The sequence below is a fragment of the Carassius gibelio genome, chromosome B9 (genome assembly GCF_023724105.1).
Source record: "Carassius gibelio isolate Cgi1373 ecotype wild population from Czech Republic chromosome B9, carGib1.2-hapl.c, whole genome shotgun sequence".
In the NCBI taxonomy this organism is placed as follows: Eukaryota; Metazoa; Chordata; class Actinopteri; order Cypriniformes; family Cyprinidae; genus Carassius; species Carassius gibelio.
Window position 1 is genome coordinate 11,588,656 of NC_068404.1, and position 20,784 is coordinate 11,609,439.

At 37.0% G+C, this 20,784-nt stretch overlaps 2 protein-coding genes across 2 annotated transcripts in view; one reads left to right on the top strand and one right to left on the bottom strand.

The window, feature by feature from the left end:
• Positions 1-4,998: 4,998 nt before the first annotated feature.
• Positions 4,999-15,002, top strand: chpfa (chondroitin polymerizing factor a). Its single transcript, XM_052565852.1, has 4 exons — positions 4,999-5,485; positions 7,485-8,049; positions 11,702-11,884; positions 12,134-15,002. Exons 1-4 carry the CDS (start codon positions 5,196-5,198, stop codon positions 13,394-13,396), a joined length of 2,301 nt encoding a protein of 766 aa, XP_052421812.1. The 5' UTR covers positions 4,999-5,195; the 3' UTR covers positions 13,397-15,002.
• A 1,505-nt stretch (positions 15,003-16,507) lies between these two features.
• The window catches only part of asic4a (acid-sensing (proton-gated) ion channel family member 4a), a 212,785-nt gene continuing 208,508 nt past the window's right edge, over positions 16,508-20,784 (bottom strand). The window contains exon 11 of the mRNA XM_052565077.1: positions 16,508-19,916. Within this exon, the coding sequence (XP_052421037.1) occupies positions 19,800-19,916 (117 nt within the window). The 3' untranslated portion in view covers positions 16,508-19,799. The remainder of the gene's footprint in view (positions 19,917-20,784) is intronic.

Consider the following 20,784-nt stretch of genomic DNA (forward strand, 5'->3'; position numbering starts at 1 on the left):
AAAACAAAGCCATGAATCTTACACATTTGGCCTGTAATAGCTGTCCTCTCATCTATCATCTGCAAAGATCTGCATTATCACCCTCATTAACTGTCCTCCCAATGTAATTTGTGGCTCTCAAGACAGTTCTTCATTGTGATGTTGTCTTCATTTCGCCGTACACGCTCTACCTCATCTATCCGATGGCCAGGGGGTCCCAAATTGAAATCCAAGTCCTCCCTTCTCTTTTGAAGTCTCACTTCCCTATTGGATTCAGACACAGTGATGTACTGCATCACATACAGGTACAATCAAAGATAGAAGCTCTGGATCTGTTTTCATATCTCGTTGGAGATAGCCGAGAGCAGAAAGGGGGATGTGATAGGCTGTTTATCTGTTATCTCAGGGTCAGGTCTTTTTGATTTTCACTCTTTGTTTTCCCTCCAGCTTCAAAGCTGCAAATATGAACAGTTTTGTCTGAGCTGCAGGTGTGTTGCAGTTCAATTTATCATTACATAAAAGGGGGAAGATAACCTGCCTGTCTCGTGAGATAGTTTAATTGCACAGAAACGGCAATCAATTCTGGACTGAAGACAAATACATTTACTGAAAGTTAGTGCATATGGCATTTTGTTCAAAATTGTTCAACTTAGACAAGAAGATTTACTTTTTAAAAATATGAAATCATTTTAATTTATAACATCTAATTGCACTAAAACAGGTTCTTGTTCTTGTTATTCTGTAGTTATATGAGATGAAGAGCCTTCTTTATATTAAAGAAAGTTATGAAAAGTACTTTATCACATCCCATCTATATATATCTGCTGCATAATTGGAAACATGGCTTTGACAAAACAGACTGTGTGCTCTTTCTCCCTCTCTTCATACATGTGTGTGTGCGTGTGTGTGTGTGTTTTGTTTGGGAGGAGCGATTCTTCATACTTGGCTTAAACTTTATGGACAATAAAGATCCCATTTCAAAGTACAGCAGGGTGTTGAGCCTGGGGTCTTGGCTGAGCGTTCCTGGGAACAGCCCTCTGAAGACCAGGAGAATATCTTCAGCTGACACATGGCGTGGAAAAATCCCCATCCAGAAGTTGTCCACCACACAGACTTTGTGGTCAAACCACCTCTCATTTATTCAGGGCTAATTTAACGTCCTATCAGGTAAAACCGAGCCCCCACTTTTGCTACTAACACGGAGATCCATTATTTAGAAAAAAAGCTGTTAATTATGATCTCCCCCCTTTTTCCTATTGTTTAACATTCTGATGTCAAACAGGGAGTGAGACAACTCCCTGTTACGTTAGCATCCAATGCGATTAGAAATCCCATTGCACACAATATTTTTTAGGCATAGTTAAAAATTATGTCCAAATCAAAACCACATGACGCTTATGTGCCATAACCTTTATAAACAAGCCACAGTCATTTCTGGAATCCCCATGAGAAGTCAAGTTCATGAAATTCCTTCACCACTGGCAGTAGAGTTTGTGTTATAAAATGTCAATATTGCCACACGCTTCTGTGCGTCTGCGAACAGGCTGCTCAGTATGGAGAAAGGACAGTGTCAAGTCATGCGATGACCTAAACAACAGAGGATGGGAGGGGATTCGGCAGACATGCTGTTTCCTGGAACTTGCATCAGATGAGTAAGATTTTGTCTCTTCAGAACATGAGGGCAGAGTAAAACACGTATAATCACAGCACACCGTATAATAATCTGTTTTGTACATTATAATTTATTCCAATAAAAAAAGCTGTTGCTCACCACAAGATTTGAGCCATCGTTGAATCAGTGCTTGCTCTGTAAGACTTTTTGCAGACTCAGTTCCTGCATTAAAGTGTTCCCGTTTTACAGATCATGAGCTCACCCTATCAGCAGTGAGAGTTTTCACTTAGAGTACAGTAATTAATTCCAGAAGAAGTTGCATCCTCCAAATGGGTCACTTTTAATACTCTGTAATAGCACCACTTGTGAACTTCGGCCCAACTAAGTGAGTTATTTGAAGATGGAAGGAAGATGGCTTCAACTCTACTGGGTGCCATTAACTATAAGATTACTGTGTGGATGTGCGTATTGCCAGGTTCATTTAACAGTATCTTGTGGAATGTCTCAAGTTCGCCGATGATTCATTTAATACGCTTCACCACTCAAATGTGCTAAGATGGAACATTTCTGATTTTGTGGAATTTTATAAAAAGGACTGAGAATTAAAATGTGTATATATGGCTAGAATTTATATCTATTTATATTATTTATATTTGCATTTAAAAAATATATTCTTATTTGATTTAACTTTTTATATAGACAGACAGACAGACAGACAGACAGACAGACAGACAGACAGACAGACAGACAGACAGATAGACAGATAGATAGATAGATAGATAGATAGACAGACAATTAAAATGAGACACTGCAGTAATGCAGCATGGAAAAGATGTCATTGCACAGTCAAAAAGTTTTCTTGTGAGATACACAAAAGGAGGAGATGAGCCAAGGAGATAATGGGCCACACACTGATTACTGGTGTGATAAACGCTCTTTAAATTAGAATCAGCACCTTTTTTGTCACACTGCATAAGTAGCTTTTCATCCAGTTCTCTTTCTGTATGTTTACTCAGCTTATAAATGGGGAAAGGAAATGGAAAATCAGCAATGTTTAAAAAAGGGAAACTATTTGAAAACTATTTTAACAATTTTGAACCTCTCACTATTGATAGATAGTGTGATGATGAAACAGATGTTTCCCTGAAACATCCCATGTATTTTATAGGCACATGGTTTTATGAAGCAAAAATCGTACAGCTGGATATGATTTTCCTTAAGCCTTGAATTTCAGAGGGAGATTTTGAACTCTAATTGTGTGAGCATATAGCGCCCCCATGTGTTAAGATTTTATTGCTTTAAGACGATTTTGTTACAGTTTGTTAAAGTACACTTGACTGCGGGTTCAGAGATTAGTTCGGTGTGCTGAAAAAATGTGAGTTGAATTAATTTAGTACAGTTCAATTCAATATGATTATGACATGATACTAGCAATAAGAATGGATCTGTTTTAATCACAGCCATTCACATGCCAGCTGCTAAGTACTTCCAGGAGCAGCCAAATAACAATCAAATATAGCCAAGCAACACCCGTTGAAAGAAAATGTCAACTCTCATACACATGCCTTTATCCTAGTAGCCTGACATGACTATCTTTGATGACAGATCATGATTGTCAGATGGCTTCTGCAACAAAATCATTCACCTCTGCTGTTTGTAGTACAAAATCCAATGCAGAAATTAAAGTCTCTGTAATGATAAAATCTCTCCTTCTGTAGAAAAGGACAAATGCAATACTTATATCAAGCAAATGCAGCTTAACATGCGCTGTCACAGTTCCACAGAAAACCAAAGAGTAGAAAAGCCAACATGTCCTGACAGAGACTTGATAGGTTTAATCTGGGACTAGGCTGATCATGTTTCCCACTCAGATCAGCAGAACTAGGTGAAGTGCTGTGATTTCCAATGGAAAGGGCTTCCACTGTGATGTGTCGTCCTTAAGTAAACATGCAAATATGCTTGATAAAATCTAACACACCCTTGATCTATTTAGAACAAAGAGCTCAGTGAGGGAAACGTTCCCTCTGGGGTTTCCGTGGTCCGTAAAGAAATTGTTTCCACTCAGTGTGTTTGTGTCTGATGTGTCAGAAAGATTTGGGTGGGTCTTGTACAATTTCGTTTATGTTAAGTTACTGTAGAGTTCAAACTTCAAATCATGGATATTTAAAAAGATAATTATCTATTGGAATGACAGCTTATATATATATATATATATATATATATATATATATATATATATATATATATATATATATATATATATATATATATATATATATATATATATATATATATATATATATATCATTAAATAAATAAATGAAATAAGAATGAATGAACTAGTGAGGTCTTTACAGTGATTATTTACAAATTAGAAAAGCATAATCAAAGATTAAACAAACAAACAAACAAAAAAAGCAAAGACAAATAAAATTATAACTCATTTATAAAATTACTGTGTGACATTTGACTTCCAAGCCAAAAGTATGTCATATAATTTTTTCCCATGTCTGATGACTTATGATTTAGAAAGGTTTATAGTCATAAGTTCAGTCTTGAAAGTTCCCTCTCTCTTGACTTGCTTTATGTATACCTCAAGGGTTATTACAAATATTTATATCTTAAATGTATATATTAAGTATATTTTCATATACTTTATGAAATAACCCCAATATGTTTGTAATATTTATGTGTGCAATATTATTTGCTTATTTGCTTATTTACTAAACGTTAAAGAGCTCAGAAATCATTGCATAAACAGAAAAGACCTGAAAATACTGAAAATTAAGTATGGCACTGCGAGGACCCAAATGGCAATAAAAATAAAAATTAGAAGCATTTATTTTTGTCATCATTATTCTTGGCATTGGTAGGTAAGTAAAGTGTCATTTCTTTCTTGTTCTTTTATTCTGCTATTTCCTCTTGGTTTATTTTATTTAGTTATATATATATATATATATATATATATATATATATATATATATATATATATATATATATATATATATATATATATATATATATATATATATATATATATATATATTATTTTTTTTAGTTTTTTTTTTTTTTTTTTTACATAAGAGCGTTATGGTCAAATATCAGCCCACATCGCCCTCTAGTGGAAAAATATAGTTCATGCTATAAGATTTAGAGCATGAGAAGTGAACATGATCGATTCCGAGAGCTCAAGACGGAAAATATATATCACATTTTGGGGGGGGGAATTTAGAATTTTCATTTCCATTACAAAGGGAATAGGGACCGCATAGCTTCAAGAATCAAACGTCATAACAAAGAGACATCAGCTTTAAATGCCATTGGATTTCTAACAGGACGGAAGCTCCGCCCATTAAAGGTATGACTCGGCTCTTTGTAATGACGTTTGATCTTGTGGGCGGGGCGCTCGATTTCCTCTGGGAGGAGCGACAGCCTCTGACACGTACGAATGCCTCAATAATTTGCAGGAAGGTGATACAGTTACAGGAAAGGAATACGTCCAATGCATTTAAGTTAGCAATCGAAACGCTTTCTTGATGTGCGCTACTCTGCTCAGAAGGTCGCGCTTACAGGAGGTGTGCAAAGCGCCAGTAGTCGGAGTACAATGAGGTTTTCTATGTTGATCGGTCTGTTAAGGCCGATCGGCCCGGTTATTATCGGGATCTCTCTTGGATTTACTCTGAGTTTGCTGAGTGTGAGCTGGGTAGAGGAGAGCTGTGATATTAATACAATAGCAGATGAAGGAATCATTTTATCCCAGGATGGAAGCCTGAAAGGAGCTCGGAGACCAAACTCTATTTCCACTGGGAATGATGGTGAAGAGGAGGAGGATTTCCAGCCGAGAGTAATCCCATATAAACCAGTCAAACAGTCTCAGCCCAAGAAACTTTTCAGGTAGACAAACCACTTAGACTGCTTCGTCTGTCTTTAATACCGTGGTTAGCGTCAAAAATAAAACCATATTATTAGTTAAAACCCAAGGAGTAATCATCTAGGCGAGAAGATTCCATTACCATTACTTCATGTAACGTTATGGGCCTTCTTGATGGGCATTTTTTAAGTTTAAAACACCGTTGTGTACGTTTATACTAGTAGAGACAGAAGTTTTTCAAGAAGTGTTCCCAAAAGACAATCAGGACCTTTGTGTGGGATAAAAAATAGATTAGTAAATGATGTCTTAATTCAATCTAAAATAGCCCATATGTTGGGAATGGAGTAGGGTTGAGGTCAACGGTAAATTACAGTTTTCACTATTATGTTATAACGACTGCTGTAAATAGGAAGTCCTGTATACAAGGTTCTCTGTCTGTGAGAGAACAGTTCTCTAATGATTAACTAGTAAAAACTATAAAAGAACCACACAAAAACATATAAGGTGTTGTTGTTTACTTTTAGTGGAACTGGCTGTTTTCATGTATTTCAAGGTTAATCTTGCTACCTTAATCATGTTGGAAGTCAGCCATATTTTGACTTTCTCAAAATTAAAGCAGGTTGCATTCTGCCCTAATAAACCTTAAAAAGATTACATTATTCATATTAGTAGAAGCTTGTTCTTGAATATTAATGACATTTTGACAAAATCACTTTGTTTTCAGCCAATGGAAATATAAACCTTAATTTTTTTCTTCTCTCAATGACGACAAAACTACTCTTACTGGAAAATTCAAAGCTTTGAGTTTGGATTTAACTTCTGCTAACGTGACTCAGACCTCTACGCTTCAGTGCTGGTGGTTTAGGCTTTGACAATTACAGATGAATCAAATATTTGCTTTCGCTATTCAGAGAATTTCGCAACAACATTGTCAGTGACTAAGTGTCATTTCACAAGCACTGAGAGATATTTCATTATTGTTTCATTGGAATTAGATGAAACGCCTGTGGCAGGCTTATATTGTAACTGTTTTTTCTTTCTTTCCCACAATCTCCTTCATTTAATATGTCCCATTGGGAACTCTGTAATCTTTAAAAGTGGCTCCCATGGTGCTTATTTCTCTATTTCAGTCAACACTTTCAATGCCCAGAGGTAAATTAGGAAGGTTAGAGACTACAGTTAACTAGTCCCATAGCATGAAAGGGTCAGTTGTCTTTGGTTATCAGTTAGGTTCACGTTGACCTCATAACTATTCCTCCAGGCACTGGTTTAAAAAGCTGTATCCTGATAGTTGACTGCTAAATTTATCCAAAACTCCTGTATTCAAACTAACAGCAAACATGTCTGCCTGCAAAAAAAATTCAAATTTTTTCTAATCATTGCACCATTGTTTTTTATAATTGCAAATGCAAATATCTAAAAATTACATCATTATGTCTCACGTAATTTCCTGTAATTGCAAATTTGGGTCAGAAATTTTTTTGTTTTTTATGAATTAGCTTTTATTTTTATATTTTCACTATTTTGTGTTTTTGTCATTTTTCTCTATATAGCTTTTCAGTTTTAGCAGTTTCAGAAACATTTCTAATTTAATTTTTTCATTTAATTATATTAAATTTTTTTATTCAGTCTTAATTTAATGTAAATGTAGCTATATTGTAATGTGTGCATGTATAAAGTATATAATTGTAATAGTATTATTTTTATGTAATTTTTACGGTCCTGTTTAGATTTAGTTGGAATATTTAACAGAACTGTGTTTTTCAGAACTGTGACAATATAAATCATAATTGCATCTTTATAACTTTCAACTGAAAGTTAAAATCTTACCATATGGCAAATTTTTGCACTTAACAAAAAAAAAAAAAAAAAACCTTTATCCCATAAATTCCCATTTTATTGTTGTTTCACTCTGATGTGGAAAGAGGCTTCCATGTAGCTGTGTGGTTAAACATCAAAGTTGCAATCCTGAGTTGCTAAATTGTTGAGTTGTAAATTGCAGTGATCTGTTTGTTTCCACAGGGCAAAATACATCAGCACAGAGCTGGGAATTCGAGAGCGTCTTTTCGTGGGAATACTCACCTCCAAAAACACCATCAACACTCTAGGTGTGGCCGTCAACCGCACCATCAGCCATCATCTGGACAATGTTGTGTTCTTCACTGGTACGCGAAGCCGCAAGATACCCCACGGGATGGTCGTGGTCACCCACGGCGATGAACGCCTCATCTGGAACATGTTCCAGACCATCAAGTACATTCTAGAACACTACATCACAGAGTACGACTGGTTCTACCTCGCCCAGGACGACACGTACACTCAGGCAGATCGTATCAGGGCTCTGGTGGAGCACTTGAGTATGGACCGCGTGCTGTACATGGGAAGCCCTGAAGAGTTCATCGGAGGTGAGATGCAGGGGCGGTATTGCTATGGGGGTTTTGGATACCTGCTATCCCGCAGTCTTCTGCTAAGGCTCCAGCCCTTCATAGAGAACTGCAGGAACGACATTCTCAGCGCCAGACATGACGAGTGGCTTGGGCGATGCATCATTGACTATGCTGATACCAACTGCGTGGAAGAATTTGAGGTGAGATAAGTCCTGCATTCAGTGGAAGTTTACAAATATGTAAATAGTTTCACTCTGCCTTGGGAAATTCTTTATATTCCATGAAATCTATATCTGGACAAAAATGCTGTATTGTGATCTACACAATACACAACAATTTGGTGTCAGGAAAATGTTGTATTGCTTTTGAAAGAAGTCTTATGCTCACTAACACTTCATTTATTAGATCAAAAATACAGTAAACATGTAATGCCATACATAGTTATTAATTAAAATAAGTGCTTCCTATTTTAATATGTATAAAAAAAAAAAATAATGAATGTGTTGGCAAAGTTGAATATGAGTCGTTTAAATACATAAAAAAAGCCTTAAAACAATGAGTATGATTACATGTGCAATTATAATCAAGGTACATCTGTTGATCTACAGTCTTTCTCTCCAAAAATACATGACAATGCATAATCAAATAAATGTAAAAGATTAAATACACACCGCACATCACCTCATGTTTTTCAGAGCAAGCGCGCATCGCTGAGGCCAACTGTAGTCCGATTAACATGTTTACATCCTGGAAGCTGAGCTACAATCGCATTAACCAGCTCTAATAGTCAGACTTCACCGAAACCTGTCTGGTCCAATTTCACTCTGACTGAAGAATTCACATGACATTTTTGTTGTAGTTTCATTAAATTCCATCAGCATTAAAAGTGCACTAAAAAACAACAACATATTTCTTGGCACACCATACACTAATCATAAAAGAAGAAAGTGTAATGGTGTTTAGGGGATTTTGCGAGGAGTCTAATTCTATAATGAGTAAAATCTTTGTTCTAGTTCCACACATAATCATAACTATGTTTGGTAGATAAATGTCTGTGAATGTGAGATTGTAGAACTGGGTGTTATTGAAAAAAAAGATGCTTGACATATTTTCAACTGCACATTATTTGAATGAGCTATCAGTGTCTGTAATTTCCATCTCAGTGGCCTTGATTGAATGCGAGTCAGACTCCCAGTGGTAAACCTGCGGTGTTTGATGACAGGCAGCTTTATACTAGTAGTGTGTCTCACTCTTACTGCGTGGGACCCAACGGGGCCTTATTCTTGAGGAAACTAAATCTCACTGCCTTTCAACTCACCAGCACACGCATACAACAACCAAAGACTAGATTCAGATGTCTCCTTTGAAATGCTGCTGCTCTCAGCAATTAAAGGGAAGGTCTCCGGTCTGTTGCTTTAGTCTGTCAGTCAGAGCAACGTCTGAAGTTTCACCTCTATTCAGGTCTTTACTCTCACTGCCAGTATCTGCTGGGATTAAATTCAACCACCGTCTCTTCAAGCACAGAAACTGTACAAAACAGCACTCGTCTGGAAGTTTTTTTTTTTTTTGGTAAATGGTAATATGGCATCATTGGCCTTTCTCACCTGAAATACCTTTTAGATTTTGCAGTCTGTCAGACGTTGGGATCTCAAAGCTCTTAGTTCTCGTGTCTTTCACATTGGGTAAGAGGTGGTGTAAGTCAGCGGCTTTGTTTCTGCATCCACAGATCCCTGTTTGCCCAGAGCCTGTCTGGGAATTCGGCAGTGCGTAAGCAAGAAAGAGTCTAAAATATACACAAGCTTTAAAAAATAAAAAAGGCTAGAATTCATGATCCATCAATTTCCAAGCTAAAATGTCTGGACATCCCCAAACATCTCTCATTCTAGTTAACTCCTTTCCACTGAACCAGTCAATTTTAAAATAATTATTAAATACAAGACAAGTACTACTTAACTATTAATGTATATGGTTTATACGGTTATAAATGTTAACATTTGCATTTTATACATAGAGCTTATTTAGGCTTGTTTATGTGACCGTTTTAGTTTAGAATGTGCAAATTGTGGCTTAGTGTTTTCTCTTGTTCTTTTAATAGCTTGATCAGATTAGATTCACTTTTCTCTGACTGTGGTCTAATCGGCTCAGGTGCTTAGTGTCTGCACCCCACTGGCCTTTACACACCTAGATAGTGCTCAGCACTGTCTTGTTTTTGTTTCTTTTACTGGAGTTATAAAGGACTAAAGGAAATGTGAAGCATGATAGAGATTTTTTTTTTTTTCATGTGCTTTTGGGGATCATTTATTTTTAGGTATTTTGTAATAGAGTTTTCATCTGTTGGAATGTATATGGTTTCTAAATGCAGCTGGTTAATACCAGTTCTACCAGTTTTTACTACAAATACCTTAAATTATAGGTACAATGCAAGATCTTGATATGTATGCATGCTTTTTTATTTTAAATCCCCCACAAAAATATCTAAATTATTTCTTAACGCAGGAAATGTTTGGGTGGTGTTCAATTCTTCAGCTGTTTGAACTGTCTAGATCTAGATATAAAACGAGGACTGTGTCATTTACCCAGAAATGGACTAAATGCCTTTAATGCAGTCTTTACACAGACCTCACACTTTCTCTTTTTTGTGGTTTAAGTAGTTCTGAAAATCTCTCTTATGGTATCATTTCTTAGGCTGTAATTTCCTACAGTGGTCTTTCATTTAGCTCGTATAAAAACCCTGCTAAAATTTGTACTGGACTTTGGAAACTAGAATGTTTAGGAAGAAAACAGGACCAAAGTTACACATTTCAGACTCCACTCAAGCTGACTCATGCATCCTGTTAAATTAATTCAGCACAACTAAGCACAAGAATTTGTGATAAGTTAACAATAACAACTTTTTGTTTGTCTGCTCTGTAACCATGCTATTGAGCTTTGGCACCTTTAGCCCAGACAGAATCACAACTCAAAATTGAATCTCACCTTTAGAGTCTGAACCATATGTCACACTTTTGTTTGGAGGGGTCTGGGGTCCTCCGGTTAATCTGTTCTTGAAACAGGTACTGAGACCTCTATTAATCCATCAGAGAAGCATTAGATGACTGGATGTCAGTGTGGAGCTACTGGGGAGAGAGACAGTGGATCAGACACACTAAACATGATGTACTGTCTCCATTTTGGCATTTCATCCAGTTATAAATCCACTTCTGCCTTAGCCGTCAAAGCACCTCCTGTCTCTCAACACATCATTGTAGTGCCTCCTACATCCTTTTATGGAGCAGTACTCCTGCAGGGCCACAAGTGGAAGCATTTACTCTCCTTAAAACATTGATTTCGAAAGGAATGCACCAGTATTTGAATTCTGGCTGATACAGATAAGCCAGTACTTTTATTTATGGTATGACTGGCAACCAATAAAATTGTTGCACCTAGATAAGTTCAAAATAAAAAATAACTATCATTTTAAATGGTTCAATTGAATTGAGGCAGATTACATTTAACAGTTTTGTCAAATTATTAGCGTTTTTAAATCTTTAAAGGAATGGTTCACCCAAAAATGAAAATCCTGCCATTATTTACTCACCCTCAGAAAAATCTTATGAAAGTTAATGACTACCGTCAACTGTTTGATGACTACTAACATTCTTCAAAATATCTGCTTTTGTGTTAAAAAAAAAAAAAAAACTTGAAAGGGAGTTAGAGGGGTCAAAATTTTTGTTTTTGGGTCCCTTTAAGTTATCATTTTATTCTTTTGAAGTGAGTATTAGATGACACCAAAGGTCATCCAAATGAAAAAAAAAAAAAAATTAAAATTAAGATGTTTCACTAATCATCCTTTTTTTTTCTTCCTTTTTTCAGGGGCAGAAGTATTATTATTATGAAATGGGAAAAAATTCTGACCCCAGTAAGGAAGATAATGTGCAGTTTATGAATGCATTGACCGTCCACCCAGTGTCTGATCCAGAGCAGATGTACAGACTTCACAAACACTTCACTGAGATCGAGCTGCAGAAAACATATGAGGAAATCAGAAAACTGCAGGTACCCTTATACTAAACCTTTGCTGAATAATACTGAAGCCAAACTGAGAAGAATTTTTTTTTTCTTTGACCTTTTGAGTAATGTGATTCATTATAGGCTTTTTGCAAGGGTGTGTAAAATTGCTAGTACCTTCAAGTGTTATGCTAATGTGCATTTTCAAATGGAGGTAATAATCTGCTCATCAAATATCTTTAAAATGCTTAATCGAATCCCACACCTTGTTCTCTACTTTTTTTTTTTTTTTTAAAGGCGGAAATAAAAAATGTGAGCGTGGTGGCTTTCGAGGGCAACCGTAGTTCCTTGTGGCCAGTTGGAATCAATCCACCTTTTGAGCCGAAGACACGTTTTGAGGTCCTGCGGTGGGATTACTTCACCGAGGATCAGGTGTACTCCTGCATCGATGGCTCTCCGAAATGCGAGCTCCGTGGAATCGATAAACTGGACGTAGCTGACGTCATTGAGACGGCTATGGGGGAACTGAACAAGAAGTACAAGCCCGTTCTGCACCTGAAGAAGCAGCAGCTTATTAACGGATACAGGCGCTTCGACCCCACCAGAGGGATGGAGTACACCCTGGACCTCCAGCTGGAGGTGGTTAACCAGAAAGGACACAGTCGCTCCATCACCAAGAGGGTCCACCTGGTGAGGCCTCTCAGTCATATTGAGATCATCCCCATGCCTTATGTTACAGAAGCGACTCGAGTCCATATCATCCTCCCCGTCACTCTTCAAGACCGAGAGCAAGTTCAGCAGTTTTTGCAAGTGTACGCCACAAACGCGTTTGAAACCAGTGAGAATGCCATCTTGACCTTTCTCTTCATCTACAATACAGTTGAGGCCCAACAAGTCAACCAGAATGACATCTTCGCCAGCGTCAAAGCGCAAATCGGTGCTTGCGAGCACCGGTATCCAACGGTCAAAATCCCCTGGATCAGCGTTAAAAGCGAAAGTCCCTCTCAAATCAAATTTATGGACATCATCTCCAAGAAGCACCCGGTTGACACATTGTTCTTCATCGCCACTGTGAAAACCAGCATCAACTCGGAGTTCCTCAATCGCTGTCGGATGAACTCCATCAACAACTGGCAGGTGTTTTTTCCCATCCATTTCCAATACTACAATCCCGACATTGCTTATCATAACCAGCCTTTTCCTAATACGATGGATTTGGTCAAAGAGTCCGGCCACTTTGATCGCAGCTCCTTCACCGAAGCATGTTTCTACAACTCGGACTACATGGCGACTCGGACACGCATGTCTTCAGATGTCCAGGAAAACGAGGAGATCCTGGAGAACCTGGATATATATGACATGTTCGTTAAATACTCTGGCCTTCATGTTTTCCGAGCAGTGGAGCCAGCCCTGCATCAGAAATACAGCTACCAGCCGTGTAATCCTCGTCTTAGCGAAGATATCTACCAGAGGTGCGTGCAGAGCACCCTGGACAGCCTCGGATCCCGCTCTCAGCTCGCCATGGTGCTGTTTGAACAGGAACAAGGCAACAGTACTTAAAACCAAACCTAGAAGATCTTGAGATGACTGAGAGTTTTTTTGGTCCATTGGGCTGATGCTTTACTAGTAGCCGGTCTGTGGAATCACAGTGCCGGCAGTCAAAAATGCTGTGGGTACCGAACGAAAGACTAAAAACATTTGAAATCTATTTAAAAATAGCCGATTTTTGTGACAACAGGGGATTTATGATTCACTATCTTTCTCTTTGGAGCAGATTGATTTATGTTGGCTCTTAAAGCGAGCAGCTGTTAGCTGTTGAAATGATCACTACCGTAACATATCTAAATCGCTGTGCCTTCAAAAATATGCTGTCCTTTCATTTTTTCATCATTGCTGTCCTACACTTTTGTCTTGTCATTCCAGACACTTTTGCTCAAGCAGATTCGTTTAAAATAGTTTTAATGTTAGTTTACTGTAACAGGGTTTTTGCTGTGTGAAGGAATGCTATCCGGATTCTAACAATGGGTTTATTGTTGAAATGCTTCAGCCAGTACACACTCCAAATTTATTAACCCTCTAATACTAGCTTGTTAAATCTAAGGTAAAAATCATTGTCTTATTGACCATTGGTGCCAAAAAACAAATGTTGAGACCGTTTATTGAGTTTCAAACACTATTTTGTTGGAAGCGTATTAAACCGACGTGGTTCCATGTTGTCATACCATTGAAACCGCCTCAAAGCGATTTTTCTGATGAAACCGGATAACTTGCATTAATACTTTCATTGCCAGTCGGTTTCGTGTATAAGTAATACTGCAAAATACGCCTGTCAAAGCATTTCATTCTGTTCTTGAAAGATTATAGGGTGCATTACATGGTTATAGTTAGTTCCTGTGCTGTCTACCAGAGATGAGTGCAATACTAGTGCAATACTGTTCAGATGGTGTGGCGTATCGAGTCTGCTTCGAGCCTGCTGATGGAAACACTCCATCTATTGAACACATTTCTGAAGATGCACTACAGAGAGCCTCTATTACAGACCATTCCAAACACTTCACAAAACATAATGTGTTTTCCTGACAGTATATTGGGTTATATAAGATAATTCAGACTTGTTTGTTTGTTTGTTTGCAAAGTGAGTGTGTAAAGCCTGTATCTAGTTTTGTGGTTCTCTCTCCCTTTTTTTTTTCTTGTCCCTATTTCTTGCAACATGTTTACTGTATTGACTTAGTGTTGTGTCGACTTTTTTTTAATTTAAACAATCATAATCTTAATGCAGTACACTGACACCATCTTACAAAAGTGACATGTGTTACACAATATCATGATGCTGGATGTCAATTGATTTTGCGTACAAGAGCTGTGAAAAAGGTTTTACACCGTGATACGTTTTGTACATTTTTAAATGACACATGCACAACATGAATGAATGAATGAATGCATCACAAAATGAGCACAGATTAAAGCCTCTACTGGCCTTTAGGGGTCAGCAAAGGAGCATGGGATTCCCAGCTCTCGGATATGTATACTTTCACAGGACTGTTTCTTCACCTCACCTTTGTTGATTTTTTTTCACTATAAATATTCTTTATAAATCTATTGGATTTTGTTTTAATATTATTGTACAAAATGTTTAATAAAGACTTTATTTTAGGGCTCAGATAAACATGAGTGCTTGTCTCTTTTCTCCATTCCTTTCATCAGTTGTTTATATTGCATTTGATATTTATTGTAAGGACAGATTTTCTCACAAAGCAACCAATAAGACAGTTAAGTGCATTTGTTTTTGTGACCGTTACTGCAGCATAAATCAAATGTCACAAATCAAGTCAGATAGGTTCCAGATTTCAACATCAGTCTTAATGAGATGCTGTAAATTTTCACCTCTATTTATATGTCCTCTCTTTTAAAGCCCTGAACCACACACACACACACTGCCTTTGGGCACAGAATGGACCCTTATAAGCACCAGGCAGCTGAAGTCAGCAGTATCTAATTATATAGCACATATTTTTACATCTCTAGAGTTTTATTTTAGTCTAACTTTTCCCCAGCAGCTCACTTGTATAACAATTTATGTCCTACAATCACTTGCATTTTGTCACTCCAGACATTGTGATACATCATTATCAGTGGGATGCTGGTCTTGAGCACAAAATTAGACTTAAATGTATAAAACGCATAAGCAGTAAAAGATTTGATATCTAGATTTGACAGACTCTTAGAGATTCAGCAATAAACTCTCATTTACTAACAAATTGATACATAAACCCAACATGTTTAACATCTTAAAGTGACAGCTCACCCCAAAATGAAATAATTTACAGTAACACTTTAGTATAGGGACCAATTCTTTCTCTATTGACAAGTTGCTTATTAGCATACCTATTTTCTACAGCTACCTTACTAACTATGAATACGCAGCAAATTAGGAGTTTGAGGCAAAATTCATAGTTAAGGGTTTGTTAATAGGGATAATTGGACCTTAAAATAACTTTGAATTGAACCTTCACATTCCAAACTATGACAAAATGTAGTTTATGTTCTACAGAAGAAAGAAAGCCAAAGTCAATGGACACCAAAACTGTTTGGGTACAAACATTCTACAAAAAAATATTTTTGTGTTTTACAGAGGAAATTAAGTCATATATAGGTTCAGTACAAAATGAGGGTGAGTAAATGATGAGAGAATATTATTAATCTTTTTTTTTTTTTTTTGCTGAACTATCCCTTCAACACAAACTTAAAACTGCTTCATTTTGGACTTTGTAGTTGAAATTTACATCATAGCAATTACCTCCTTCGTTAGAACTTTTGTTAGAAATGTTGTATTATCTATCTTTAGAGTCAACATCTGTTTTTTTATAATTTTGTCTTTAATTATTTTTTTTTTTCTCATGAGATATGGTTCTAAATAGTAAAGAAACGTCTCAAGTAACATTTTAGCCTTCGGGTTATGCATTACATAAGTGATCTTGTTTTTATAAACCAAAAGTACAACTCAATATAATTTTATATGGTAATTGACAGCGCGCCATGGATGCTGTCGAGAGTTTAACTGGTATAGAACCCAGAACATTCTTTTAATATGTCCAGCATTCTCAGTGGAATCAGAGATCATCAAAAAGCACACGGTGTGGAGTGCTTGTTTCTCAGTGACCAGAACCGAAGTGATTAATCTATCAAGATTTTATTTTTGGACTCCAGTATGTACCATTGTTACATTTATAAAATGTGCTCTGACAGAAACCACGACCATAACAGCAGACCTTTGTACAAAGTGTATTATGTGTTCTCTGTAGTCTGGTATACAGTCCATTAGGTTCTGGAGCGTAATGGGTAATTAGCCTGATTAGTCTTGATGCCTTTAATCGTGTGAAAATCTCAACAGTCTTTTTGCACTATGCTGCTTCAGTGCCTCGTTTTATGGCCCCCTCTCGGAGCTAAATGGTGGTCTGGCTGGAAAAAGCGGGTGGAAAAGAACAGCATGTCAAAGTTTAAGCAGCGTAGCACAGTTTTAAAAATACACACATAGACCATTTGGACCAGAATGGAACTGACGTCTGAAGATGAAATAATATCACATGAAGTTACATTACAGTTTTCCTGATCATTGTTTTTCTCTAAACTAAGCTCAGTATTTAAAACAACTAATGCAGCCATCCAAACACCAGCCAAGGGTTGTACAAACTTCACAACTGAAGAATCGACTTGAAGCATTCCAAGTTACCGATCCAAGAAAAGCAAGGTTTAAATATTAAATCCATTTATATCCAGTTACTTTGTCATAGAACTTGTGGTTGAAAACTCTTTTCATCCCCACATGAATTACTCTACAACTGAATTTTAAAACGGAGACTTTGCTGGAAGAAACACTATAACAAAATGTGGGTGATTTTTAATCCACTCACGCACCGGCGCTACATGGTGGAATTGGACATTGTCCCAAACCACAAGTTGCTCCGGTTGTTCCTGCTGTGCCTTCGATATTGCTCTCTCTTTTCCTTTTCCTCTTCCTACATTCTCTTCTATTTCTCTCTCATAATCTTCCACCTGGAGTATTTCAAGAAAATGATGCAATTTGTAAGAAATCATGAATAAATACAGCCTATTTAGGAAAAGATAGCTGCGTTAATTGCTTGACAATGGTGCAACACTGACCTCAGTTTGGAGAAATGTTTAATTAGTGTGAGAGATCTGCCTTTTGGATTGCACAAGATCACTGCCATTTGCTATATAGAAAATACCTTCCACACTAATGGCAAGGACTTTGGAAGATAGTGCTTTTTGAAAAGACCTACGAGTCATGCACACGCAATTGCATTTTTAAAATTTGGAGCAATTCCTTCTGCGCAGGTAAGATAGGCCACGAGTGCAGAAATATACAACTAATGGGTGCATGAGGTTGACAAATAATGCCGAATCAAATCTGAGTGATTTGTTCCAGTGCAATTCCTGGACATGCACTGGTATGTCAGCTCTTCTGCTGACAGCACAGTTATTTATAACAGTAAACTGTATTATTATGCATAACCGGCTCAGTGTGCCATCAGAACTCTGACTGGGAACCTTTAAAATGCCACTGTGATACATATTTATGAAAATTTAAAGCCCATATTAGCAATGATTACTTGTATATGGATTGAATATATGCGGCATGTTTTTGATATGACATCCAAATATGAGATGCATTCCAGAAGATATAAAAATGCTAAATCTTTCTTGTCGACATAATCTACCCAGCAGAGGAACTGATCTATAGAGGATAAACAGCCATGTCACTTATAAAAGAATTCTGTAGTTTGTGAATGTAGGTAAACAAATGAAAATAGGTCTTGAAAATGAGCACTAAATGTGCTGGAGAAAATTTAGAACAATATATATGAATAAATATATGTGTGCAATGTTATAAGATATAGCACTATATAAATAATTTATTTGTATATATATATGATTTCTGCTCATTTTAATACCACATCTTTTAAACAGTGAAGTCTTACACACATCAAAATAAATTATAACACCCATTAAGCTAATAAAATCTTCAGACATTAATTATACAAGAACTGCACCTGAAATGTCTGGTTACAAAGTAATGCATTTCCAAAAAGCCCAAAATAAACAAAGATAGGGGCGCTACACGGTTGACTTACAGTAATATTAGCCATATTTGAAACCACAGATTCAATACTTCTATTTACGCTATTAGGATTTTAGCTCAAATGGAAAAGTTTTTCATCTTTGAATTGTCATTGAATATCAGTTCTTGCTGAATTTCGCACACAGAAAAGTCTGTGGTTTCTGATTGAAATGCTTTGCACATCTGGCCTTTTGTCAAAGAGACCGCTAGACATTTCGCAGCTAAGAACCCTGAGAAAAACTCATCGACTGACTTTTAAACATGAAGCTGTATGCTGTGGTCCATCAGATCTCTCATACTTTGCGAGTGTGCTGAGCAAACCCGGTTTATCATTCTCTGGGGGACCGCTGCACTCCGTCTCATTCAAATGTGGAACTAGGAACATAAGGTCTGTTTCATTAAACACTTTCGGGAGGTCTGGGAGAGGGGATCCATCAGCTGATGGATGGATGAAACAAACCTTTTCCATATGGTTACCGCAAAGGCTCTGGTGGGCTGGTGGGCTTTACTGTACACATCATTTGGCTCTCCGTTGGGAAGTAACCTCACAGAAGATTATGTTGTTACTGCTAATGACACCCATTACCACTCACACGTTACAGCTCTATAAATAACATTACAAAATTTGCTGGATTATTCAATATACTTCAAGTTAACTTAATCATAAGCCATTTGAGATAAGGAAACATTTACCAGACATATCCAGTAGAGATGGATACACATTACTTTTCTGAAACACTTAAACTATTCTACACCGTCCTCATGATTTCAGAAAAAGAGTATACCAGAGTAAAGTTATTTCTCTTACGCTCTGGAGCCTAAGGGTTGATAGCCATGATTCAAACACATCATTTACATTTGTAGATTAATCTGAATGATACTATTTCACAAGATGAGAACTCACCGCATCAAACTCTAACAGCTGACAAAATATAAAGTAAGAATGTAATGCTTCAAACAGGATCTGGAGTATAAAGTGGCTCTTGATGTCATGCAGTCTATGCCTTGATATAGCAGAGGCCCAGTACCAAGGTATTCAGTGTAGAAATCGTAGAGTTGCCACTGATGTCACTTCCTGTAACAGGAGGCGGGTGGGGGGTGGGGATGGACGGGATTTCAGAGAGTTTCCTGCTGGACCGCAGTGTCCGATCCGTGCCTAGAAGCGAGGGTTTAGAGTTCGGCTTTGGCTGTAGCTTTAACTGGTGACAGCGAGAGAGATTAGCACTGAGATTTGAGGGTCTTTCATTGAGCCCACATTCAGCACTGAGAGAACTCTTTCTGTAGACGTCAACAGCACTAGACCCACCCGCCAGACGAGTCTTCCTAGCAGGCAAAGTCTTCGAACACTCGGTGGTGGGTACGGTGGTGGTGATGGTGATTTGGGAGATTGGTGTTAGCATAAGCTCCCTCTGAGTGGCTCCGGCTCATCTCGCCAGTATCCTGAGAGGAACAGAGAATGTCAGACGGGATTCTGCAAGGATACTACATCTTACACACTGTTGGGTTGGGAAATAAAACGCCTCTTATGACTAAGGCTGTGACTCATTGTTTAATCTGTGTTGTGATAAAGTGAAAATCCACTCGAGGCTGAGTGTTACAGTGGTTTATCCACTTTAACCATGGTAAACTCAGTGTTATGCACCGCCTTGAGTGGCTTATTGCATCTACAAATGGTGGAAACAGTATCATGATTAAAGACACCGTGAATGTTTTAACTAATAATATCATAATGTAAAGTATTATTCCATGTAGTCTCATATTTTCATATATATAAGCTGTTTATGTGAACTAAAATTGCTGTAAGTAATTTAAGCTGCTTCCTATCGGACTGAAATGGAAAATCTATTTAAGTCCATGGATCCTTGGAGTGTGAGAGGAAAATTAAAGAAAAAAAGTATACACTATTGTTCAAAAGTTTGGGGTAAGATTTGTGTTCGTATTTATTTATTTGTTTAAGATATTAATATATTGTTTAAAAAATCCTCCTGAAAAAAAAAGGATTTGCAACATTGACAATAATCAGAAATGTTTCTTTAGCAGCAAATCAGCATATTAAAATGATTTCAGAATAAAACAATGTGACCCTGAAGACTGGAGTAATAGCTGCTGAAGCTTCTGCTTTGCCATCACAGGAATAAATTACATTTTCAAATTAATTCAAATAGAAAACAGTTATTTGAAATTGTAATATTATATCACAATATCACTGCTTTACTGTATTTTTAATTAAATAAATGCAGTCTTGGTGAGCATAAACTTCTTTTATCAGAACCTAATTTCAGAACCTAAGGTTGTCACTGAGAGGTGT

What these genes read in the sequence shown, in the direction of transcription:
- chpfa (XM_052565852.1), top strand. Translation starts at nt 5,196, where the DNA reads ATGAGGTTTTCTATGTTGATCGGTCTGTTAAGGCCGATCGGCCCGGTT. An exon ending in ACTGCGTGGAAGAATTTGAG is followed by an intron (nt 8,050 to 11,701) that starts GTGAGATAAGTC and finishes TCCTTTTTTCAG; the next exon opens with GGGCAGAAGTATTATTATTA. An exon ending in AGGAAATCAGAAAACTGCAG is followed by an intron (nt 11,885 to 12,133) that starts GTACCCTTATAC and finishes TTTTTTTTAAAG; the next exon opens with GCGGAAATAAAAAATGTGAG.